Raw genomic sequence first — 27,216 nt, forward strand, 5'->3', positions numbered from 1 at the left:
GTCACGAAAAACAATCTCGGAATCAGAATGATAAGTAAAAGCATCCCAGAGTTATTAATGTTTAAAGTAACAGTGGTCAGATTTTCAAAAAATGCCCAGGTCCTGAAGGTGAAAATGGGCTGGGTCATGAAGGGGTTAAAGGGGTACTCCGGTGGTAAATTTTTTTGAGTATATGGCATCTTCTTTGTAAGTTTTGTTTTTTTGCAATATACACGTGTTATATGTGGAATAATCCATGCCCCCTCATCTCATCCAGCTGAGTACACAGCTTCTCACCTCCCCTCCCCCCTGCTCTGTATTCTAGGACACAGGTCTGCACAGGAGAAGGAACACAGAGAAGATAAATGTTATCTGAAGGGGAGGATGAGAAGGTGCACGGGCTGGGGATGTATGGACTGCAGGGGAATAAATCTCATACTGGGAAGGATCTCTATGGGAGAGATTTATCAGAACCTGTGCAGAGGAAAACTTGCCCAGTTGCCCATAGCAACCAATCAGATTGCTTCTTTCATTTTTCACAGGCCTTCATAAAAATGGAAGCAGCAAGCTGATTGGTTGCTATGGGCAACTGGGCAAGTTTTCCTCTGCACAGGTTTTGATAAATCTCTCCCTATATGTGAAGGGGGGGGACTCCTGAATGACACATGTTGGGAGTTGTAGTCCCTGTTGTGTGTGTGTGTATGCTAGTGTTTACAAACCAGTGTGCCTCCAGCGGTTGCAAAACTACAACTCCCAGCATGCCCTGACAGACTTTGGGCATGCTGGGAGTTGTAGTTTTGCAACAGCTGGAGGTACACTGGTTGGGAAACCCTGTTCTAGCCTATTCAGCATACACATAATGTAACACCAGTGTTTCCCAACCAGTGTGCCTCCATCTGTTGCAAAACTACAACTTCTAGCATGCCCAAAGGCTGTCAGGGCATGCTGGGAGTTGTAGTTTTGCAACACCTGGAGGCACCCTGGTTGGGAAACACTGGTGTATGCCCTACAGAGGTGTGGTGAACTACAACCCCCAGGAGAATACAGAGGCAGCATGCTGGTGTTATACCACAGACTGAAGACTCCTGAATGACACATGCTGGGAGTTGTAGTCCCTTTTGTGTGTGTATGACAGTGTATCCCAACCAGGGCTGGTTATATTAGTGTGCTGTGTATAAGGGGGCTGACCCGGGAAATTAGTAGGGTGGGTAAAGGGCGAAACAAACAAACAAAAAAAAAAGAGCCGCCCCAAACCAGCAAGGCAGCATGTGGCATGCTGGGATTTGTAGTTTTCAGCACAGCAAGAAACAGGAAATAGAAGCAAAGATAGGAAAACAAAGTGGGGGATAAAAAGACAACAAAGAACGGAAATAGAGTAGGCTAAACAACAAGAATAGAAATGAAACAAAACAAATAGGGCAAGTCAAAAACGGAAAAACACGTTGACCACCAGAGTACCCCTTTAATGACCAAGGCAAATTTTCAAAATATGACATGCGTCCACTTATATGGTAATAACTTTTGAAGGCTTTCACTTATGAAAGTGATTCTTGGATTGTTTTTTCGTGACATATGGTACTTACATTAGTGGTAAATTTAGATTGATATATTTAGGGGTTTTTGTAAAAAATAAATAATTTGCTAAAAATTGAAAAATTAGCATTTTTCTAGATTTCATATTTTCTGCTCGTAGGACAAATATCCATGCTGCACACAATTAATACCGTATTTATCGGTGTATAACACGCACTTTTTAGGCAAAAATTTTTAGCCTAAAGTCTATGTGCGTGTTATACGCCGATACCGCCCCAGGAAAGGCAGGGGGAGAGAGGCCGTCGCTGCCCGCTTCTCTCCCCCTGCCTTCCCTGGGGTCTAGAGCCCTGCTGCCGGCCCTTCTATCCCCCTAGCTATCGGCGCCGCTGCCCGTTCTGTCCCCCTGACTATCGGTACCGGCGCCGATAGCCAGGGGGAGAGAAGGGGCAGTGGCACCCATTGCCGGCGCCGCTGCCCCGTTGCCTCCCCCCATCCCCGATGGCATAATTACCTGGGTCGGGTCCGTGCTGCTGCAGGCCTCCGGCGTGCGTCCCCTTCGTCGTTGCTATGCGCTGCACGGCGCGGCGCATGACGTCAGTGCGCCGCGCCGTGCATAGCAACGACGCAGGGGACGCACGCCGGAGGCCTGCAGCAGCGCGGACCCGACCCAGGTAATTATGCCACCGGGGATGGGGGGAGGTAACGGGGCAGCGGCGCCGGCAATGGGAGCCCTGCTGCCGGCCCGTCTCTCCCCCTGGCTATCGGCGCCGGCAATGGGGCGCCGGTACCGATAGTCAGGGGTACAGAACGGGCAGCGACGCCGATAGCCAGGGGGAGAGAAGGGCTGGCAGCAGGGCTCTAGACCCCAGGAAAGGCAGGGGGAGAGAAGCGGGCAGCGACTTCCTCTCTCCCCCTGCCTTTCCTGGGGATGTATCGGGGTATACACACGCACACACGCACCCTCATTTTACCATGGATATTTGGGTAAAAAACTTTTTTTACCCAAATATCCTTGGTAAAATGAGGGTGCGTGTTATAGGCCGGTGCGTGGTATACCCCGATAAATACGGTAATTCATTCACATCTACAATATGTCTACTTTATGTTCCCATTATTTGATAAACATTCTTTTACTTTTTTAGAATGTTAGAGGGTTTATAAATTTAGTAGCAATTTTTGCAGATTTTCAAGAAAATTGCAAAATCTGATTTTTCAGGGACCAGTTCGGTTCTGAAGTGGAATTGAGGGACCTGTATGTTAGATACCTCCATAAATGACCCCATTTTATAAACTCTACCCCTTAAAGTAGTCAGAATGACATTACAGAAGTTCATTAACCCTTTAGGCGTTTCACAGAAATAAAAGCAAAATGGTGGCAGAATTTTAAAATTACATTTTTTTGTAGATTTTTCATTTTCATTTTTTTCGGTAACACCGTAGGTGTTGACAAAGAAATACAACTCAAGATGTATTCCCTGAATTCTGACGTACTTAGAAATATCCCATATGTGGCCTTTGTGCGCTACGTGTCTCTCACACAGGCCTCAGTGTGCTGTGTGGATTTTGGGGCATCCTTTTAGTTTAGGATATTTTGTTGACATCATATAAAATGACATGGGACTTGGGGTGCAAAAATATTTTTGGGAGACGCTTTCATTGATACCATTCTGGAGTACATGTGACACTCTGATTGTTTTTGATTTTATTTTTTTATGAGGTGGTATTCCTAAAAAAAAATCTATTCTGCGGTTGTTTTTAGTTTTTTAGGTCGTTCGTCATGCGGTATAAATGACATTTTAACGTTACATTGCAGGTTGATACGATTATGGCAATACCAAATTTATATACTTTTTTTTTATATTTTAGTTCATTTATGGCATAACACTATACAAAAAAAAAAGAAAATCATGTTTGTAAGTCGCCAAATTCTGTAAGCTGTAACTTTTTTTGTTTTTCACTGACGCAATTGTGTGAGGACTCTTTTTTTGCAGGACATGTTGATGTATTTGGGGGGACTATTTTTGGTGGTGAATTTATATTTTTTCACATTTTTTTTCTTTTATTTTTCACATTTTTTTATTTTATTTAAAAAAAAATTTCACTTTTACATTTTTTACTATCATACACATAATTTTACTATCATACACATTGAAAAATGCCTATGTCTGTCAGTACTGACAGGCATAGGATAGATCAGTCCCTACCTTAGGTAGGAACTGATCTCTCATGTTGCCATGACAACAGGGGCCAGTGTACGGCCTCCGGTTGCCATGACAGCCATCAGCGCTCTGCTTTCAGAGCGCCGATCAGTGACAGAGGGAGCTCCCTCCCTCTGTTACCCTAATAGACACTGCGGTCTCAGTGACCGCAGCGTCTACAGGAATAACCCAGGATCGGAGCTCCTCCGATGGGGGCCCCCTCACCACTGATCGCTTCATACAGTGAAGCGACGGAGGAGAAGGGGGAATGAGGAGACCCGCACCAGATCCCTGCTATTGGTCTGTCTGTACTGATGGACCAATAGCAGTGATCACCGCGATTGGTCATTGGCCGGCTTCAGGGAGGCTCGGCTGTGCAGCACAGCCGAGCTCAATAAACTGTCACTGCGCCAGGAGGCGCTGTGACAGTTTATTCTCAACAGGTACATGTACGTGGTGTTGCGGGAAGTCATCCCTAATCATCTACATATACCTGATTTTGCAGGAAGGGGTTAAAGAGAATTTGTCAGCTCTATTTGCTTCTAAGAGCTGCAGACAGTATTAGATAGCTCTATTGGTATAAAAGCAAATTGTACCTTTCCTGGAGCTTATGGTGTTTGTCAAACTTATAAAATTGACTTTTTATTTCTCAGCCAAGTGTTAAGAATTATAAGGTGTATATATATTGTATTGATTCACACAGTACCACAGCGCCCCTGAGGAAGTCACCACCGGGTGACGGAATGCGTGGGGACCTGGGTGAGATGCCCGCTCCTGTTATTGCACTATTTGGAATGATGATATTGCTCTCCCTGTATGCTTTAATCTATGTATGGAGAACGGGTATTTTATGCATCTGCCTTGGACCTATAATATTTGTTCATTTATGCATTGGGAGTGTTTTTTCAAAAAAAAAAAAAAAAAATTATTCTTGGAGCTAGGGTGTTATTTGAGGGAGATCCCCCTACTTGGGATACCCTCTGTGGGTGTGGTATGGGGAGGGATGTTTTGCTTCCCTTTCCTGTGTTTTAAGTGATTTTAACACTGTGTGTATTCTCTATATATTTGTACTAATAAAGGCTTAATTGTATTGATATCTTTGGTGTGCACATAATAGTGTGTTTTTGCTAGCTTCTTTGCAAAGTGTTGAAAGTGTCAAGAAGGCGGGCCAAGCTTCTCGTCACTGCCTGGCATGTCTCCTCACCCCCATCCCCCCCCCCCAGACCCTTCTTAGTTATCTTAGGCACGCTATACAAGCAAATCTGCCATGACATGCACAGCGATCTTCAAAAGGAATCTGTCTGCCTTAGTATCCTGATTGGACCTCTGATAGGTGCAGCACCTGTGAATATACTCTCTACAAAGCTTGATAGCATGACATCAACTTTAAACAAATCTTGCCGCCAGAGTCACGTAACAGTTCCCTTTAAGCTTTGCATGTACCTTTTAGAGTAGGGTCCCACGTAGTACATCCAGTGTATTTCCCGCCTACACTTTTTGTTGACCCTCTGGAGGAGGCAGGCTTAGCTTGCATGCACAGTTTTTGCTCTCACATTATTTAAACCCCACTTCCACTTCCTGTGTTATGTTTTGGCTCTCTGCAGCTAGAGACAGAATCCCCCTGGCAACAGGCAGTGAACAGCAGTTTGAAAGTAACTGAGGCATTTATGGCCAATACTTTAGAGCTGTTTTTCTGGGGTAAGCAGCGATTTTAGGTAAAGTTTTAAATGTGTTATATATATCACATAGGTTATCAAATAGAGAGAAGTTTGTGAAATGACAGTAACCATTTAAGCAGTTGCTTTTTTAAATCAGTGAAATCACTTTTTAGATATTATTTGAAATCTTTTTATGAGTAATACATAATTTAATAATTCTTGTATCTATTACTGTTTTAAGATCGTACCTGCAAGCTATGGAACCTTGTCACAGGTCAAGAAATTTGCTCCCTCCGTGGCCATCCTAACAATGTGATATCTGTGAAGAACTGTGCCAACACTGGATTGGTGCTTACTGCATCTGCTTCTTGTGTACGATTATGGGACATCCGTGACTCTGCTCGCTGTGTTCGGACATTGTTGTGAGTTTTGACAACATTTTATTTTCTTTAAAAATTTGTTGTTTTTTTTTTAGCAACTAAACACCTTTATCTAAGCATATCAGTAATATTTTTATTCCTACAAACTCTGATAAAATGATTTAGGACAATGTGTCTGGGTACTAAAGTTATGTAAAGTTATGCATCTGGGTACTAAAAATCTACATGCAATGTATGTCTTGGGGGGGGGGGGTTAAACTGGGAGAGTGACTGGTAGAAAAGGATCTGGGTGTACTTGTAGATCATAGACTACAGAATAGCATGCAGTGTCAAGCAGCCACTTCTAAGGTCAGCAGAATAGACAGAATACTACCCCTTTATAAAGCATTTGTTCGGCCTCACCTGGAATATGCTGTTCAGTTTTGGTCTCCAGTTCATAAAAGGGATGTGGGGAGCTGGAGAAGGTGCAGAGACGCGCGACTAAACTAATATGGGGCATTGGACATCTTAACTATGAGGAAAGATTAAAAGGATTACATTTGTTTAGTCTTGAGAATAGACGATTAAGGGGGGATATGATCATTGTATATAAGTATATAAATGGCCTATACAAAAAATATGGGGACAAGGGGGCACTCCCTCCGCCTGGAGAAGAAATGGTTTGGTCTCATGGGGCGACACGCCTTCTTTACCATAAGAACTGTGAATTTATTTTGAACAGTCTACCTCAGGAACTAGTCACAGCAGAAACATTTGAAAGCTTTAAAACAGGGTTAAATACATTCCTAGAACAAAATAACATTAATGCTTATGCAGAAATATAATGACACCCCTTCCCCTTCATCCCACCGTATCCCTTCCCTTCAATTCCTTGGTTGAACTTGATGGACGTATGTCTTTTTTTCGACCATACTAACAATGAATACTACAGGGTGGGCCATTTATATGGATACACCTTAATACAATGGGAATGGTTAGTGATATTAACTTCCTGTTTGTGGCACATTAGTATATGTGAGGAGGGAAACTTTTCAAGATGGGTGGTGACCATGGTGGCCATTTTGAAGTCGGCCATTTTGAATCCAACTTTTGCTTTTTCAATAGGAAGAGGGTCATGTGACTTATCAAACTTATTGGGAATTTCACAAGAAAAACAATGATGTGCTTGGTTTTAATGTAACTATTCTTTCATGAGTTATTTACAAGTTTCTGACCACTTAAATAATGTGTTCAATGTGCTGTCCATTGTGTTGGATTGTCAATGCAACCCTCTTCTCCCACTTTGTACACACTGATAGCAACACCGCAGGAGAAATGCTAGCACAGGCTTCCAGTATCCGTAGTTTCAGGTGCTGCACATCTCGTATCTTCACAGCATAGACAATTGCCTTCAGATGACCCCAAAGATAAAAGTCAGATCAGGAGACCTTGGGGCCATTCAACTGGCCCACGATGGCCAATCCACTTTCCAGGAAACTGTTCATCTAGGAATGCTCGGACCTGACACCCAAAATGTGGTGGTGCACCATCTTGCTGGAAAAACTCAGGAAACGTGCCAGCTTCAGTGCATAAAGAGGGAAAAACATCATCATGTAGCAATTTCGCATATCCAGTGACCTTGAGGTTTCCATTGATGAAGAATGGCCCCACTATCTTTGTACCCCATATACCACACCTTACCATAAATGTTTGTGTTCCAACAGTGTTGGAGGGATCTATCCAAGGTGGGTTAGTGTCAGACCAATAGCGGTGGTTTTGTTTGTTAACTTCACCATTCACATAAAAGTCTGCCTCATCACTGAACAAAATCTTCTGCGTAAACTGAGGGTCCTGTTCCAATTTTTGTTTTGCCCATTCTGCAAATTCAGTGCACCGATCTGGGTCATCCTCGTTGAGATGCTGCAGTAGCTGGAGTTTGTAAGGGTGCCATTTGTGAGTAGCTAATATCTGCCGAAGGGATGTTCGACTAATGCCACTCTCCAGTGTCATGCGGCGAGTGCTACACTGTGGGCACTTGCTGAATGAAGCTAGGAGTGCCACTGATGTTTCTTTATTAGTGACAGATTTCATGCGTCCACATTTTGGCAAATCCAACACTGAACCAGTTTCACGAAACTTATCAAGCAGCATGGGAGATGTAGCATGGGAGATGGGTGGTCTCGTAGGGTGTCTTGCATTGAAATATGCTGCAATGACCCGGTTACTGCGTTCACTAGACATCAACACAATTTCTATCTGCTCCTCACGTGTTAACCTCGACGATATGTCAATGGCTGTAAACAAAGAGAAACTTGTGAATAACTCATGAAAGAATAAAGTTACATTAAAACCAAGCACTCAAGTTTTTTTCTTGTGAAATTCCCAATAAGTTTGATGTGTCACATGACCCTCTTCCTATTGAAAAAACAAAAAGTTGGATTCAAAATGGCCGACTTCAAAATGGCCGCCATGGACACCACCTATCTTTAAAAGTTTCCCCCCTCACATATACTAATGTGCCACAAACAGGAACTTAATATCACCAACCATTCCCATTTTATTAAGGTGTATCCATATAAATGGCCCACCCTGTATAACTATGAATGCAATTTGTGACAAAGTGGTGTTCCTCCGGGGAGACCCATTTTTCTCGAAATACCAATCAATCCCAAAACCACAAGTCCCCTTCTCAGCATATCCCCCCTCCATCCACTCAGTCCCCCCCCCCCGCCAACAGCATGTCCCCATCCATCCATACAGTGCCCCCCAAGCATTTCCCCCATGCCTCCACACAGTATCCCCCTTTTCAATATGTCCACCATGCTTTCACAGTGTCCCCACCTCCTCAGCATATCCTCCATCATTCACATGGTGTACGTCTCTCCTCAGCATGTCTACATCCATTCACAGTGCCCCCAAGCATTTCCCCCCTCCTCAGTATGTATCCTATTCATCCACTCAGTTTCACCCCCTCTTCAGCATGTCTTCCATCCCTCCACATAGTGCCCCCCCTCAGCAAGTCCCTCACCCATCCACACAAGTGTCCCCCCCCCTCCTCAGCATGTCTCCATCAATCCACTTAGTGTCACCCCCCCTCCTTACCATGTTCCCTATCCTTCCACACAAGTAGCTCCCCTCCTCAGCATGTCCCCATGCATCCACTTACTGTCACCCCCTCCTTAACATGTCCTCATCCGTCCACACAGTGTCTCTCTCCCCATGTCCACCCCCCTTAGCATGTTCACTCCCCCTTCTCAGCATGTTTCCTCCACACAGTGTCTCCCCTCCTCAGCATAAAAAAAAAAATCATAGCAGGCTTAGGCAGCTGGCGGCCAATGGCATGTCCAAATGCAGCATCCTAAGCATACACTAGAGGAGGATGGACAGGGAGCTTTTCCTCGTCTAGTACCTTGTGTACCCTGCCACTTCTTTTCCCCATCCACATGTAATTACACTGTGCTGCTGTTAGGAGACAGAGGGCAGGGCCCTCAGATGGGGCAGAGCATAGGTGAATGTATTTTACATGATACAATGCCCCAGTCAGGAATCCCTAGCACGCCTTGGTAGCCCGGGCCCTTTCCCTCTGCCTCAGGCACTTCGTGGGGTCTGTGTGACCCAGGGATGCAGCCATATGCAGAAAGGAGGAGGCAGCATATAATGTAGTGACAGGGGGCACTGTAGTCCTCCCTGGCTAAGAGGCCCTGTTGCAACTGTGTTGCAACCTCAATAGCTACGCCTCTGGCTGTTTTTATCTATTTATGGTTACCCAGTGGTTATTATAGATATGTTCTTTCTTAAAGGGGTACTCCACTGGAAAATATTTTTTTTAAATCAACTGGTGCCAGAAAGTTATACAGATTTGTAAATTACTTCTATTAAAAAATCTTAATCCTTCCAGGACTTATCAGCTGCTTTATATTCTAGAGGAAGTTCTTTTCTTTTTGAATTTCCTTTCTGTCTGACCACAGTGCTCTCTGCTGACACCTCTGTCCATTTTAGGAACTGTCCAGGATAGGAGTTAATCCCCATAGCAAACCTATCCTGCTCCGGACAGTTACTGATACGGACAGAGGTGTCAGCAGAGAGGACTGTGGTCAGACAGAAAGGAAATTCAAAAAGAAAAGAACTTCCTCTGGAACATACAGCAGCTGATAAGTACTGGAACGATTACGATTTTTTAACAGAAGTAATTTACAAATCTGTATAACTTTCTGGCATCAGTTGATTAAAAAAAAAAAAAATGTTTTCCAGGGGAGTACCCCCTTTAATTTGCCTCTAAACATAGAAGTAGTTTATATCTTTTCTCAACAACATGAGTGACGAGCTTTCACTGAGTGCATACAGTGGTCAAAATGTATCAATCTGCCAAAAAACAAAACTATGTTCCCAAAAATTTGAGGACGCAGGGCGTAAATGTACACCCGCGTCATCTGGTACTTAGCGCACCCCGCTGTACATTTAGTCACTGGAGCTTGTAAATTAAATGAAGTGAGCACAGGAGTTGTGCCCGCTTCATAGATCGCCAGTCCCAGCTAATATCAGCAGCCAAGGACCCGCCACTAATGGTGGACATCAGCAATCATGCTAATGCCTGCTATTAACTCCTTAGATGCCATGATTAATACAAAGCACGGCATCTAAAGCATTAGCGGGGCTTAGTAATACTAATGGGACCACCCGCAGCATGCTAGCATGGGTCCAATAAGTCAAGATGGCAGCCAGAGGTCCCCTCACCTGCTCCATGCTGCTTTTTTTGGGATCCACTTGTATGGTCTGCCTTCTCGCAGACTGTACAAGTGGAACACTGAAATCACTGATCACGGCTGTGCCAATGCATAACCCTGAACAGTAATGGCAATTGAATGATTGCTATTATTTTTGAATCATCCCGTTTACAAAAAAAAAAAAAAAAAAAGTCTGGTATAGCTGCATGCAGAAATGTCTGAACTATCAAAATTAAATCCAAAAGTCCAAATTTGCTGATTTTGGTCACGTAACTTTCGTAAAAAAATTGAATATAAAGTGCTAAAAAAAAGTCACATACCCAAAAGTGGTACCAATAAAAACTGCAGATCACAGTGCAGAAAATGAGCCGCTATACAGTCCCATATACTGAAAAATAAGAACATTATAGGGGTCAGAATAGGGAAATTTTAACCACTTACCCTGGTTGGACTTGATGGACGTATGTCTTTTTTCAACCATACTAACTATGTAACTATGTAACTACCTGTACGCCTGTGGGAATTTCGGTCCCCGCCCGGTGTGAAATCATTCAGCAGGCACCATGTGCAAACCCCTAGGGGGCGGGGGGCTTAATTCAGTCCGGCGATCTATAGCGATTCCGGGTCATATGGGTCTCCGGTGACCCGGAAAATGAGGGGGATCGGGCTGTCCAAGACACCCACGATCCCCCTGAAGGGATAGGTGCCACCCCTCCTATCGGTTAGAAGCGACCGACCAATAGCAGAATGGAGGCGGGGGGGGTTAAAGTTCGGTTCCCCCGCTCTGCCCACCCACGGTAGTCAGGGCAGAACACGGGAACCATGATGTGACCGGTGGTCACTTATTGGGGGCGGCGGGCGGTTGGCGATGCTGTGCGACTCCCTGGTGCAGACTACGGAAGTTGGTGAGTTGTTGCCTAGCAACATCTGGAGGGCTACAGTTTGGAGACCACTATACAGTGGTCTCTAAACTGTAGCCCTCCAGATGTTGCAAAACTACAACTCCCAGCATGCCCACACAGCAGTTTGCTGTCTGAGAATGCCGGGATTTGTAGTTTTGCAACATCTGGAGGGCCATACTGCGGTGGTTTCTAAACCGTGGCCCTCTATATCTTGCAAAACTACAACTCCCAGCATGCATGAAACGCATGTAGCGTGAGATGATTCCGTAGCCCGTGAACACTTCCCTCCTCTGTTGTCCCCCTGCACTTGTGTCTCTGTACACGCTTGAATAAACAGCACAGATGAAGCAAAAATTGTGGTGAGTGCGCTTGTCTTCTTTCTCTTGGCCTCTATATATACCTCATATGTGGATGTAAAGTGCTCTGCGGGAGCACTACAATGCTCAGAAGAGAAGGAGTGCCATTTGGCTTTTAGAGAGAAAATTTGTCCAGAATTGAAGGCCACGTGTGTTTACAAAGCCCCCATAGTGCCAGAATAATGCACCCCCCTCACACACATGTGACCCCATTTTAGAAACTTCACCCCTAATGTAATGTAATAAGGGGTACAGTGAGCATTTATACCCCCCACAGGTGTCTGACAGTTTTTTGGAACAGTGGTCCGTGAAAATGAAAAATTTTTCATTTGCACAGCCCACTCTTTCAAAGATCTGTCAAACGCAGTAGCGTGTAAATGCTCACTGCACCCCTTATTTATATTCTGTGAGGGGTGTAGTTTCCAAAATGGGGTCACATGTGGGGGGGTCCACTGTTCTGGCACCACGGGGGACTTTGTAAACTCTTCCCCACCCCCTCAGCCCAACCCTATATAAGTAGTAGTTAGCTACACAAGGGCCATTTCTTTCCTAACAGCCTCCCAGTCTGACTGGGAGAGCTTGGTAAGTGTGCTATTACACCTTGTTCACACTGGTGTGGTGCTGTGCGGCATCCGTTGCTGCCGTGGTGCCGTGTCTGTGGGGAGGTGCGACCCATAGACTGGTTTGAGTGGCATTGGGGCCGCTCTGCCAGTGGGTCGTTTCCCCCCTGTGGGCACTGGTGTCGCGGCGGTGGTGGTCGCCGCCCAGTGCTATGCCATTTTATGCTAGGGACGTTAGGGACCCACTCTAAATAGGTGGCCTTGACATGGCGAGTGGGCTTGTACTTTTTGATCAAAAATGTATACTAACAACCTGTTAGTTTTTGATATTATGCTGAGAAGCAATCAGATCATTATACAAGATTGTAGATGTGCACCATGTCTGTTTTCTACCCGAATTCACTTTGTAAACGCACATGGCCCCTGACTTCCATTCCTAAAAAAATTTCTCTCTCCAAAAGCTCAATGGCGCTCCTTCTCTTCTGAGCATTGTAGTGCGCCAGCAGAGCACTTGACGTCCACAGATGGGGTATTTCCATATTCAGAAGAAATGGGGCTACAAATTTTGGGGAGCATTTTCTTCTCTTACCCCTTTTAAAAATGTAAAAATTGGGGGGGAAAACAGCATTTTAGTGGGAATTTTTTTTTTCATTTACACATCCAAATTTTACCAAAAGTCATCAAACAACTGTGGGGTGTTAAGGCTCACTGGACCGCTTGTTACATGCCTTGATGGGTGTAGTTTTCAAAATAGTATGCCATGTGGTTTTTTTTTCTTCTTGGTGTTATGGCACCATAGGGCCTTCCTTAATGCGACATACCCCCAAAAACCATTTCAGCAAAATTCACTCTCCAAAATCCCATTGTCGCTGCTTCTCTTCTGAGCCCTCTAGTGCACTCATAGAGCACTTTACATCCACATATCAGATATTTCCTTACTCAAGAGAAATTGGGTTACAAATTTGTAAAATTTCAAATACTGGGTCTACAACAACATGTTAGTGTAAAAATTTAAGATTTTGAATTTTCTCCTTCACTTTGCTGCTATTCCTGTGAAACAACTAAATGGTTAACAAACTTTCTGAATGTCATTTTGAATACTTTGATGGGTGCAGTTTCTATAACGGGTCATTTGGGGTATTTCTAAAATGAAGGCCCTTAAAAGGACAACTGCAGCGCTAGCAAATTAGGGCCCAAATGTAATAATAACACAAGCTATATAAGTTTCTAAATGGGATCCATTACCTGGCTGGTCCCGTTTCTCCGCTATGCCGCCACCGGAAGTCATCTCTTGGTCCCCTAACGCACGTAGCGTCGACCTATTATTCTCTATGGAGCCGCCATCTTGGTCGACGCTACGTCACAAGTGCCCATAATGCGCCGGGGGATTGCTTCACTCCCCCTGCAAAGTTTTCGAAGCTAGAGCGGGGAGGAGCGAGGGCAGAGGCTGAGATCGCACATTAGGAGGACATAAGCCACGCCCCTTGGGTTCGGAAATCTCACTTCACACACCCCGATCTTACATTACACAAGAAGCAGGGGGAGAGCGAGGATGTATACAGCTCTGTACACAGCTCCATACACAGCTCCATCTACAGCTCCATCCCCCACACACAGCTCGGTACACAGCTCCATCCCCTCCCCCTGCTCTGTCTCCCCAGGACCTCATCTACCACGGGGAGGCTGCAAGTTTGCACGGGGAAAACACAGAGTGGGGGAGGTGAGAGAGGACGTCCGTGCAGAGCTCCTTCACCTCCATAATGATGTGTGAGGAGGACAGACTGCACTGCACGGGGCTGAGGATTTCTGTGTGTGAAGGAGACACAGACTGCAGGGGAATAAATATCATACTTGGGATGATTTCTATGTTTGGGGGGGGGGGGGGACTCCTGAATGACACATGCTGGGAGTTGTAGTCCCTGTTATGTGTGTGTATGCCAGTGTTTCCCAACCAGGGAATGCTGGGAGTAGTAGTTTTGCAACATCTGGAGGCACCCTGGTTGGGAAACACTGGTGTATGGACTACAACCCCCAGGAGACTACTGAGATACAATATAGGTGTTGGTGAACTACAACTCCCAGGAGGCTACTGAGATACAATAGAGGTGTTGGTGAACTACAACTCCCAGGAGACTACTAAGATACAATAGAGGTGTTGGTGAACTACAACTGCCAGGAGGCTACTGGGATACAATAGAGGTGTTGGTGAACTACATCTCCCAGGAGACTACAGAGATACAATATAGGTGTTGGTGAACTACAACTCCAAGGAGACTACTTATACAATAGAGGTGTTGGTGAACTACAACTGCCAGGAGACTACTAAGATACAATATAGGTGTTGGTGAACTACAACTCCCAGGAGACTACTGAGATACAATATAGGTGTTGGTGAACTACAACTGCCAGGAGACTACTAAGATACAATATAGGTGTTGGTGAACTACAACTCCCAGGAGACTACTGAGATACAATATAGGTGTTGGTGAACTACAACTCCAAGGAGACTACTAAGATACAATATAGGTGTTGGTGAACTACAACTCCCAGGAGACTACTGAGATACAATATAGATGTTGGTGAACTACAACTGCCAGGAGACTACTGAGATACAATATAGGTGTTGGTGAACTACAACTCCAAGGAGACTACTGAGATACAATATAGGTGTTGGTGAACTACAACTGCCAGGAGACTACTGAGATACAATAGAGGTGTTGGTGAACTACAACTCCAAGGAGACTACTTATACAATAGAGGTGTTGGTGAACTACAACTGCCAGGAGACAACTAAGATACAATATAGGTGTTGGTGAACTACAACTCCCAGGTGACTACTGAGATACAATAGAGGTGTTGATGAACTACAACTCCCAGGAGACTACTGAGATACAATATAGGTGTTGGTGAGCTACAACTCCCAGGAGACTACTATATTGTGTCTCAGTAGTCTCCAGGGGGTTGTAGTCCATACACCAGTGTTTCCCAACCAGGGTGCCTACAGATGTTGCAAAACTACTACTCCCAGCATTCCCTGGCTGGGAAACACTGGCATACACACACATAACAGGGACTACAACTCCCAGCATGTGTCATTCAGGTGGCAATTACAAGAGAATGGCTGGGCCAAATTTGACAAATGAGGTATCGTTGGAAAGGTCTTTGAAAGGTCAGATGAGGTAAACTTTTTTTTTTTTTTTTTTATGTATGAGCGCTGCAGATGTCCTTTAAATCCACTTTAAAACTGAACTGGTCCCTGAAAAATTCTGATTTTGAGAAAAATGTGAAAAAATATTGTATATGTGAATCAATATAAAATTTATTTGGAATGTCTATTTTCCTTACAAACAGAGAGCTTCAAAGTTAGAAAAATGCAACATTTTCAAATTTTTCATGAAGTTTTGGAATTTTTCACCAAGAAATCATGCAAGTATCGATGAAAATTTACCACTATGTTAAAGTAGAATATGTCATGAAAAAAAACATTCTCGGAATTAAATTCATAAGTAAAAGCACCCCAGAGTTATTCATGCTTAAAGTCACAGTGGTCAGATGTGCAAAAAATTCTCAGGTCCTTAAGGTCAAAATGGGCTTGGTCCTTAAGGGGTTAACCATACATCTTTTGTTTGAAAAGTGAGACTTTTTTTTAAAAGCAGCACAAAAAGTACAGTGGGGAAACAAAGTATTTAGTCAGCCACCAATTGTGCACGTTCTCCCACTTAAAAAGACGAGAGAGGCCTATAATTACATGTACATGTTGGTTTTTCTATGTTTGTATTCCGTTGTGTTTCCAGTTATGCTGAATACATTTTGATATACCCTACCCTGTGCTAGGTGTAACGACCCAAAAGAGGAAAGAGTCCCAATGCAATACAATAATAAATAACAATAACATGCAGCTGCAGAAGTAAAAATCTGAAAAAAATACTATGTAAATACAGTGGGGGAAAAAAGTATTTTGTCAGCCACCAATTGTGCAAGTTCTCCCACTTAAAAAGATGGGAGAGGTCTTTAATTTTCATCATAGGTACACTTCAACTATGAGAGACAGAATGGGGGGGGGGGAAGAATATAGGAAACCACATTGTAGGATTTCAAATGAATAAATTGGTAAATTTTTCGGTAAAATAAGTATTTGTTCGCCTACAAACAAGCAAGATTTCTGTCTCTCGCAGACCTATAACTTCTTTTTTAAAGGGTTATTCCTGGCAAAAACATCTTATCCCCCGCGATCTCCCTGCAGCAGCCCGCATTCTATGCGTAGCTGCGTCTGAAGTTTGAGAAACCTCTGGGCTGACGTCACGCCACACCCCCTCCATTCATGTCTATGGGATGGAGCATTGCGGCTGTTACGCCCCCTCCCATAGAAATGAATGGAGGGAGCGTGGCGTGACGTCACGTCCCCGTCTCGGAAGCCCGGCGGTTTCCGAAACTTCAGACGCAGCTACGCATAGAATGCAGGCTGCTGCAGGGAGATGGGGGGGGGGGGGTCCCAGCGGCAGCCCCCCCCCCCCCGCGATCAGACATCTTATCCCCTATCCTTTCATTAGGGGATAAGATGTTTTTGCCCGGAATACCCCTTTAAGAGTCTCCTCTGTCCTCCACTCGTTACCTGTATTAATGGCACCTGTTTGAACTTGTTATCAGTATAAAAGACACCTGTCCACAAACTCAAACAGTCACACTCCAAACTCCACTATGGCCAAGACCAAAGAGCTGTTGAAGGACACCAGAAACAAAATTGTAGACCTGCACCAGGCTGAGAAGACTGAATCTACAATAGGCAAGCAGCTTGGTGGGAAGATATCAGCTGTGGGAGCAATTATTAGAAAATGGAAGACATACAAGACCATTCCTAATCTCCCTCGATCTGGGGCTCCACGCAAGATCTCACCCTGTGGTTTCAAAATGATCACAGTGAGCAAAAATCCCGGAACCACACGGAGGGACCTAGTGAATGACCTGCAGAGAGCTGGGACCAAAGTAACAAAGGCTACCATCAGTAACACACTACGCCGCCAGGGATGCAAATCATGCAGTGCCAGACTTGTCCCCTGCTTAAGCCAGTACATGTCCAGGCCCATCTGAAGTTTGCTATAGAGCATTTGGATGATCCAGAAGAGGATTGGGAGAATGTCATTTCAGCATGACAATGATCCCAAACACACTGCCCAGGCAATGAAGGAGTAGCTTTGTAAGAAGCATTTCAAGGTCCTGGAGTGGCCTAGCAAGTCTCCATATCTCAACCCCATAGAAAACCTTTGGAGGGAGTTGAATGTCTGTGTTGCCCAGTGACAGCCCCAAAACATCACTGCTTTAGAGGAGATCTGCATGAAGGAATGGGCCAAAATACCAGCAACAGTGTGTGAAATCCTTTTGAAGACTTACAGAAAACATTTGACCTCTGTAATTGCCAACAAAGGGTATATAACAAAATATTGAGATGAACTTTTGTTATTGACCAAATACTTATTTTCCACCATAATTTGCAAATAAATTCTTTAAAAATCAGAGAATGTAATTTTATGGATTTTTTTTTTTCTCATTATGTCTCTCATAGTTGAGGTATACCTATGATGAAAATTACAGGCCTCTCTCCTCTTTTTAAGTGGGAAAACTTGCACAATTAATGGCTGACTAAATACTTTTTCCCCCATTGTATGTAAAGATGGATATAATTATATTATTATTATATTGATCCACAGAATAAAGATAGCATGTCAGTTTTACTGTAAAGTGAACCCCCCAAAATTAGCAAAATTCTTGTTTTCTTTGCAATTTCTCTTATAAAATTTTTCTGGTTGCCCCCTACATTTTATGGTAAAAAGAAAAGTGTTATTGCAAAATAGAATTGGTTACACAAACAAGCCTTCATATGGGTATGTGAGTGAAAAAGTAAAAGAGTTATGTCTCCTTAAAGGGGTACTTCCTAGGAAACATCTCATCCCCTATTCCAAGGATAGGGGATAAGATGTTAGATTGCGGGGGTCCTGCCTCTGGGGGTCTCAGCTTCGGCACCCAGTCATTCAGTGCACACAGCGAACTCCACTCTGGGCCCGATGACTGGCGATGCAAGCCGCCACGCCCCCTCCATTCACTTCTATGGGAGGAGGCGTGTCGGCTATGTACTAGCCCTCATGCCCCCTTCCATAGACATGAATGGCATGGGGCATGGGTATGGCATGACGTCACAAACGCGGAAGCTGCAAGCTTCTGTGTTCCGGACGCCGCCGCTGCCGGCCCAGAGATCGCAGGGGCCCATCCTTTGGATAGGAGATAAGATGTTTCCAACGTAGTACCCCTTTAAAGGCAAGTAGGAAAACACAAAATTGGCTGAGTTCTCAATGTCAAAAAGGGCTATATCTTTAAGGGGTTAAGAAACAGGATAAAAGCTGGGCTGTTTGGGAAAAACTTTTTTGGTTTAGGCAGATTACTAAATCTGGGACACTGCATATATGTGTTGACATACAGTGATTGTTGCATAATTAAAGCCTTTTAACCCCTTAAGGACCCAGACAATTTTCACTGTAGGACCCGGCCATTTATTGCACATCTGACCACTTTCATTTTAAGCATTAATAACTCTGGGATGCTTTTACCTTTCATTATGATTCTGAGATTGTTTTTTTATGACATATTCTTCTTTATGTTAGTGGTAAAATTTTGTCGATACTTGCATCGTTTCTTGGTGAAAAATTCCAAAATTTGATGAAAAAATAGAAAATTTAGCATTTTTTTTAAATTTGAAGCTCTCTGCTTATAAGGAAAATTAATTTTCCAAATAAATTATATATTGATTCACATATACAACATGTCTACTTTATGATTGCATCATAAAGTTGACATGTTTTTACTTTTGGAAGACATCAGAGGGCTTCAAAGTATAGCAGCAATTTTCCAATTTTTCACAAAATTTTCTAAATCAAAAATTTTCAGGGACCAGTTCTGTTTTTAAGTGGATTTGAAGGGCCTTGGTATTAGAAATGCCCCACAAATGACCCCATTATAAAAACTACACCCCTCAAAGTATTCAAAATGACATTCAAAAGGTTTGTTAACCCTTTAGGTGTTTCACAGGAATAGCAGTAAAGTGAAGGAGAAAATTCTAAATCTTCATTTTTTACACTGGCATGTTCTTGTAGACCCATTTTTTGAATTTTTACAAGGGGTAAAAGGAGATAAATCTTCCTAAAATGTGTAACCCATATTCTCTCGAGTAAGGAAATACCTCATATGTGTATGTCAAGTGTTCAGTGGGTGCACTAAAGGGCTCAGAAGGGAAGGAGCGACAGAGGGATTTTGGAGAGTGAGTTTTTCTGAAATGGTTTTTGGGGGACATGTTGCATTTAGGAAGCCCCTATGGTACCAGAACAGCAAGAAAATACCCGCATGGCATACTGTCTTGGAAACTACACCCCTCAAGGAACGTAACAAGGGGTCCAGTGAGCCTTGACGCCCCACAGGGGTTTCTCGACTTTTCGTTAAAGTTGGATGTGTAAATTATTATTTTTTTCCACTAAAATGCTAGTTTTCCCCCAAATTTTTCATTTTTACAAGGGTTAATAGGAGAAAATGCCCCCCAAAATGTGTAACCCCATCTCTTCTGAGTATGGAAACACCACATATGTGGATGTCAAGTGCTCTGTTGGTGCACTACAATGCTCAAAATAGAAGGAGTCATATTTGGCTTTTGCAAATCTAATTTTGCTGAAATGGTTTTGGGGGGGCATGTCCCATTTTGGAAGCCCCTATGGTGCCAGGACAGCAAAAAAAAAAAAAAAAAAAAACACATGGCATACTATTTTGTAACAGGCGTACTATTTCGTAACAAGGGGTACAGTGAGCCTTAACACCCCACAGGTGTTTCACGACTTTTCATTAAAGTTGGATGTGTAAATGATTTTTTTTCACTAAAATGCTAGTTTTTCCCCAAATTTTACATTTTTACAAAGGGTAATAGGAGAAAATGCCTGCCAAAATTTGTAACCCCATCTCTTCTCAGTATGGAAAAACCCACATATGTGGATGTCAAGTGATCTGCTGGCACACTACAATGCTCAGAAGAGAAGGAGTCATATTTGGCTTTTGCAAATCTAATCTTGCTGAAATGGTTTTGGGGGGGAATGTCCCATTTAGGAAGCCCCTATGGTGCCAGGACAGAAAAAAAACCACATGGCATACTATTTTGGAAACTACACCCCTCAAGAAATGTAACAAGGTGTACAGTGAGCCTTAACACCCCACAGGTGTTTCACGACTTTTCGTTAAAGTTGGATGTGTAAATGATTTATTTATTTAATTTCACTAAAATGCTAGTTTTCCCCCAAATTTTACATTTTTACAAGGGTTAATAGGAGAAAATGCCACCCAAAATTTGTAACCCCATCTCTTCTCAGTATGGAAACACCACATATGTGGATGTCAAGTGATCTGCTGGCGCATTACAATGCTCAGAAGAGAAGGAGTCATATTTGGCTTTTGCAAATCTAATTTTGCTGAAATGTTTTTTTTTTTGGGGGGGGGGGGCATGTCCCATTTAGGAAGCCCCTATGGTGCCAGGACAAAAAAATACCCACATGGCATACTATTTTGGAAACTACACCCCTCAAGGAATGTAACAAGGGGTCCAGTGAGCCTTAACACCCCACAGGTGTTTCACGACTTTTTGTTAAAGTTGGATGTGTAAATTATTCATTTTTTTTTCCATTAAAATGCTAGTTTTCCCCCAAATTTTACTTTTTTACAAGGGGTAATAGGAGAAAATGCTCTCTAAAATTTTTAACCCTATCTCTTCTGAGTATGGAAATACCCCATGTGTGGACGTCAAGTGCACTGCAGGCGCATTACAATGCTCAGAAGAGAAGGAGTCACATTTGCAAATTTTGCAGGAATGGGGGGGGCATGTCGCATTTAGGAAGCCCCTATGGTGCCAGAACAGCAAAAAAAAAAACACATGGCATGCTATTTTGGAAACTACACCCCTCAAGGAACGTAACAAGGGGTACAGTGAGCCTTAACACCCCACAGGTGTTTGACGACTTTGGATGTGTAAAAAAATTTTTTTTTTTTACTAAAATGCTGTTTTTCCAAAAATTTTACATTTTTACAAGGTGTAATAGGAGAAAATGTCCCCCAAAATGTGTAACCCCATCTCTTCTGAGTATGGAAATACCCCATGTGTGGACGTCAAGGGCTCTGCTGGCGCATTACAATGCTCAGAAGAGAAGGAGTCACATTTTGCTGAAATGGGGGGGCATGTCACATTTAGTGCCAGAACAGCAAAAAAAAAAAATTTGTAAATACATTTCTTTGGAGTAAGTGCATACCTCATATCTGGGCGTAGATCGGCTCTGCTCACTGGTCACGGAGGAACAGGAGGGCAGTCAGGGGCCTGGAGCTTCTAGACTGCTGCCTATGGAGCCCGAACAGTGGGACCCCCCCTCAAGGGGCATTATATGGGGTACACTAATAACTAACAAGGGGTACAGTGGGACATAAAATTGTGAAACAGATTATGTTCCCAGAATGATGACCCAGAGCGTAGCCAAAACTAAAAAATATGCCCACACCAAATCCTATGCTCTGAATCATCATTCTGGGAATGTGATGTGTGTGGCCATTCCTAACCTGTTGCCTCAAATGCGCACCCCGCTCAGGTGGAGAGAGAGCGCTGCGTATTTGAGGCAACATAAAAAGTCCCCGATGATAGTGACTCAGTGACCCATGACCCATTTTTGGAAAAAATACCCCCAGAGGTCTTATCATTTTTTTTTTTTTTTTTTTATGAAATAGTTTTTTGGGGCAATTTTGTGGTTTTATGGGGTTAAAATTTGGAATGTACTCTGGACTTGGTACATTGGGGTCAAATTATGGAAAATTAAAATGAAGAGGGAAAATTTAGTACTCCATGGAAGTGTGATACTCCCTGAAGCTGTTTTTAATGCAGAGGCCCAGATGATCGGTGCAAGTGTCACATTGAGTGGTGGTGTCCTTCCGAATCCCCCTCCTGTTACACACTCTGCATTTTTTCTGGGTTTGTCCCTTCTTTCCAGTGTGGGGGACTTCACCTGGAAACTGTTGGCCTGGGACGATCCTGGCACCTATAACTCCAGTTTCTTGGGAAGTCCGGCCTGCTCTTTCCCGGTCGCCAAAGATCAGGTCCTTTAGGACTTCTTCTTGGAACTGGAGGTATGTCCCTGTGTTGCCAGCGTTCCGGTACAGTACAAAAGAGTTGTACATGGCAACCTGTACCATGTAGACCGCAACTTTTTTGTACCATACACGTGTTTTCCGCATGGCCATGTATGGCTTGAGGACTTGATCAGAAAGATCCACTCCCCCCATGTACTGATTGTAGCCCAGAATGCAATCAGGCTTGAGGACCGTTGTTGTGGTACCTAGCACAGGGACAGGTGAGCTGCCGTTACCATGAATAGTGGTCAGCATAAGGACATCCCTCTTATACTTGACCAGCAACAGGTTTTCATAGGTAAGGGCACGGGACTCACCCTTGGGAATAGGTGTCTGGATCCAATTTAGAGGGACGGGGGAGTGTTTAGTGATTGCTTGTTGTAACTATGTATAACGGTGTGTGTATAACGGTGTGTACACAGTTATATGGGGAAACAAAAACGCTGCGGCCCAAAAAAGGGGGGGGGGGCAAATCGCAGCGCCCTGAATCCCTAATAGGGCCCGGGTCACGTGACCCGTAAGACCCGGAATTGCGCAAATCGCAAGTGCGATTTCACTTGCGATTTGCGCCGATCGCCGACATGGGGGGGTGTCGGCATTTGAGCGGGGTGCCTGCTGATTGATATCAGCAGTCACCCCAGTGCGATCCCTGCCCGGCGCGCGGCAGGGACCGGAATTCCCACGGGCTTAAGACCCAGGTACAGAAGGCGTATGCATATGCCCTAGGTCCTGTACGGGTTAAGTCATCTAGTAGTAGGTCTCTTTTTTTTTTTCTTTTCTTTTTTTTTATCCCCTCTCTCCCACTCTTCCTGACTATTCTCTTGTTTATTGTTTTCCAATTGTTTACTTGTTCTCATTACTTTTTTACTCTTTATAACATCTTCAAAATTGCAAGTAAAATAAGGAATTAGGACTTGTTATGTTATTCAACAGGTCATCAGGTCAGGTGACCTCTGGAGACCCCTGTTCAAGTCTGCGTTCTGGTGGCAGTCAGGCTGAGCTACAAATTAATCAGATTGCTCTGAATTCTAAGGGAACAACACTATATGTAGCAGCTGGAAATGCAGTGAGAGTTTGGAACCTGGAAAGGTAACTCTATTTTATTAATAAATGTGCAATGAATAGAAAGAGTATTTGTACATTACATTTCTAAAAATATTCTATTGCTTAAGTATACAGGAGGAGATGTATCATGTGTAGGGGAAGACTGGTGCAGTTGCCGATACCAAGCAGATTGGTTGCAGAATCTGGTTGCTGTGGGCAACAACACCACTCTTTCTCTACACAGGTTTTGATAAATCTTACTTTTGCATTGATCTACAGCATTGTAAACTAAAAACTAAGCCATTATTACACAAGTATTTTGTACCAGTGTTTGTAAGCCAGAACTAGGAATAAAGGGGAAAAGTTGCTGAGTTGCTCATAGCAACCAATCAGATCACTTCTTTCTTTTCTGAAAAGGCCTCTGAAAAATTAAAGATGCGATCTGATTGGTTGCTATGGGCAACTCAGCAATTTTTTTTTATCTGGACAGGTTTTCATAAATCTCCCCCAAAGTCTACAGAGAGAAAAGTATAGCAATACTGTTTTAAACCCACAAATACTAATGCAATAACTGCCATGTGATTATGGAAATATATCAGAGAGTATCAGTTAAATAGCTTCTCGCTAGAGGTTTAGGTCTCCCAAATATTGTATCAACAAAGCGAAAGGGAATCTTATACTGGAGATATGATTAAAACTTCACTTTTAATGGTAGCTTATAAAATAAACAAACAAAACAAACAAAAAATAAATAGTGCACAAAATATTTACGGACCGCCACCATTTGTTGTAGATATCGCTAGTCGAAGCATAAATATCTGCTAATGGGCAGTCCTTGTATTTTTTGAAAGAATACTGTTGTCACAGGGCTTCCGTAGATAAATAGTCACTATATCAACTTCAACTAATCCTCCTTCAACGAAGGTGCATATTACCACAGTTCATTCATGTAAGGTGCATATTCCAACAGAATTCATATTTATCATCATGCAATAGTGACACTGCTCATAAATGTATCTCAATGGTTCAGAGCCTTGATAGCAGCATGAATATATAGCACTGTATCTCTTCCGATAGGCAGCAATAGATAGCACAAATCTTAGCAGCATACCATTATTGCACTCAGTTCTGCAGCAATAAATATTGCACTTTCCAACATAGCAGCAGAGATCTACAGCAGCAGTATATTGAGTTAACACCAAAACGCGGTTAATGTCATTGCACTTAGCCCTTCAGTTCTGCAGCAGTTAAATATTGCACTTGTCTCAGTAGCTGCAGATAACTTGCAGTGAGCGGCAGTATAAGCGATTGGCACCAACATGAATTTATAGTCATTGCACTAGCATAGTCATTGCACTTAGCCCTATGTGCAGCAGCTGTCCTTCATCTAATCCAATAACACATGCATTGTTTAAACAGCATAGTTACATATCATTTGCGTGTCCAAAGCAGGGGTCCTACGCGTTTCCTTTGCCATCAGTCATCAGGGATCGGCATCTTGGCTCTTCATTTAGCTTATGCGATGTGCCCATTTCTCTAGGTGCGGCTCTGGTGGCGGCTGTACAGAGAATTTCTGGTTCGCGCTGTTATTTAAGCTAGTTAGCTCCTCCCCCTTCATCACATGACTCCCTCAGCCAAGGTTGTGCGCGTCATAGACGCGCCCCTGACCTATCCTGAGGATCTGAGATATCGCGCTGTAAGGGGAGGAGATGTGTGACGTCAGGTTGCGCTTCACGCCTCGTTCTGACTTTGGTAACTATAGACACCAGTGGTTTGCGTCTCAGACCTCGATTTTGATGCCGATCGGGACCGTCTTCTCTTACAGGTATATGTTGACCGTATGTGTACTTAAACACTCTGTTTCTTTGTAAATGTCAAATAGAAATACTTTCTTAATTTAGAGATCTAATTTTAGGACGATTGGGTACTTGTTTATTTGTTTTTCACATTTAAGTTCTTGTTTTCATCCATGTATGTATACTGCCCTTGTCATCATAGTCTCAGTCAAGTGGAATAAATTCATGATAGGCCTAGAGACAAAAGGGAGGTTTTAAATAAAGCAGGCATATGAGATGAAGTCATTTAACCCTTTCGGCTTGACAGTGTCTAATCTAAAGGTCCACTCTGCCTCCCTCTGGAGGAGAGTTTTGTCTCAATTTCCTCCTCTGGGTGACTGTGGGACAACATCTATCACTTGTACCTTAAGGTTAACTGGGCTACAATCATGGTGTGTAGCAAAGTGGTTTCCTACCGGGGTGTCTCTAGCGTGTATGATGTCCCCCACATGTTCCTGGATTCTTTTCTTTAGGGGTCTAAATGTCTTGCCTATATAATTTTTTGGACACATACAGGTAAGCAAATACACGACACCCTTAGTATTGCAATTGGCAAATGATCTCATTAAAATTTCTTGTATGACACTAGTACTTGAAAAGGTCTTACTTTTCTTGATATATGGGCAAATGGCACATTTGCCACATGGGTAGGTACCTTTAATTTTTGATGTAAGCCATTCCCCTGATCTAATAGGTGACAAATTGCTGTGTGTTAGTCTATCCTTCAGGTTTTGGCCTCTACAATAGGTTATCTGAGGATTTTCTGACAACATATCTGTCAGCTTGTCATCAGTTTTGAGGATATCCCAGTGAGATCTAAAAATGTTCTGAACCTCTCTCCACTGGTCATCATAGGTCCCTATGATTCGAATGGTGTCACTTTGGTCAGTCTTTGTCCTAGGTGTCAGGAGATTCGTCCTATTGGTGCTTAGTGCCCTGTGATATGCCCTTTTAAGCACTTTATTAGGGTATCCCCTGTTTCTTAGTCTTGTTCTTAGTTCTTCAAATTCTGACAGTGTGGAGCAGTTCCTATGCATTCTAAGATATTGTCCAGTCGGAATGCCCCTCTTCAGCGGGAGTGGATGACAGCTGTCCCACTGAAGAAGGGCATTCGTCGCAGTTTCCTTTCTATGTACCATAGTGAGGATCTGGTTATCCTCTGCCACCCAAATCTTCAGGTCGAGGAACACCAGCTCCCTTCTACTACAGGTAGATGTGAACCGCAGGCCTAACTCATTCTGGTTGAGGGAGCTAACAAACTTGTTAAACATGTCCTCTGATGATGTCCAAATGAGGAGGACGTCATCTATGAACCTGACCCACATAGCAATATGATCAGTCCATAGTGACATCCCCTCGCAGAAGACATGTTGGTCCTCCCACCACCCGAGGTACAGGTTTGCATAGCTGGGGGCACAAGGGCTCCCCATTGCTGTACCTCGCTGTTGGTGGAAGGACCGCCCCTCAAACAAGAAATAGTTTTTTGTCAGAATAAATCTCAGGAGATCAAGGACAAAGGTATTATGAGGTCCATACTGCGTCCCCCTCGTCTCTAAGTAGAACGACACCGCTTCAAGACCTTTCTCATGAGGAATTGAAGAGTAAAGTACCTCCACGTCCAACGACGCCAGAAAGGCACCCTCCTCAATTCTCAGATCTTCTAATCTCTTAATTACATCTGTCGTGTCTCTTACAAACGAGGGTAGTGAGTATACAAATGGGCGCAATGCCACATCAACATACTCACTAGCCGCCTGCGTTAGATTCTCGATTCCTGATACAATCGGGCGCCCCCTTAAAGAGGGGTAGCCCTTGTGTATCTTCGGAGTCGAATAGAAACTCGCTATTCTGGGGGGAACTGGCTTCATGAATTCGAA

At 43.5% G+C, this 27,216-nt stretch overlaps 1 protein-coding gene across 5 annotated transcripts in view; it reads left to right on the forward strand.

The window, feature by feature from the left end:
* KIF21B (kinesin family member 21B) overlaps positions 1-27,216 on the forward strand; it is a 768,527-nt gene that overhangs the window by 652,546 nt on the left and 88,765 nt on the right. For all 5 annotated transcript variants that reach the window (XM_056557611.1, XM_056557612.1, XM_056557613.1 and 2 more), the window contains 2 exons: positions 5,610-5,790; positions 23,394-23,549. In XM_056557611.1, coding sequence (XP_056413586.1) covers positions 5,610-5,790; positions 23,394-23,549 — 337 coding nt within the window. The remainder of the gene's footprint in view (positions 1-5,609; positions 5,791-23,393; positions 23,550-27,216) is intronic.

The sequence above is a fragment of the Hyla sarda genome, chromosome 2, assembly GCF_029499605.1.
Source record: "Hyla sarda isolate aHylSar1 chromosome 2, aHylSar1.hap1, whole genome shotgun sequence".
NCBI classification, from domain to species: domain Eukaryota; kingdom Metazoa; phylum Chordata; class Amphibia; order Anura; family Hylidae; genus Hyla; species Hyla sarda.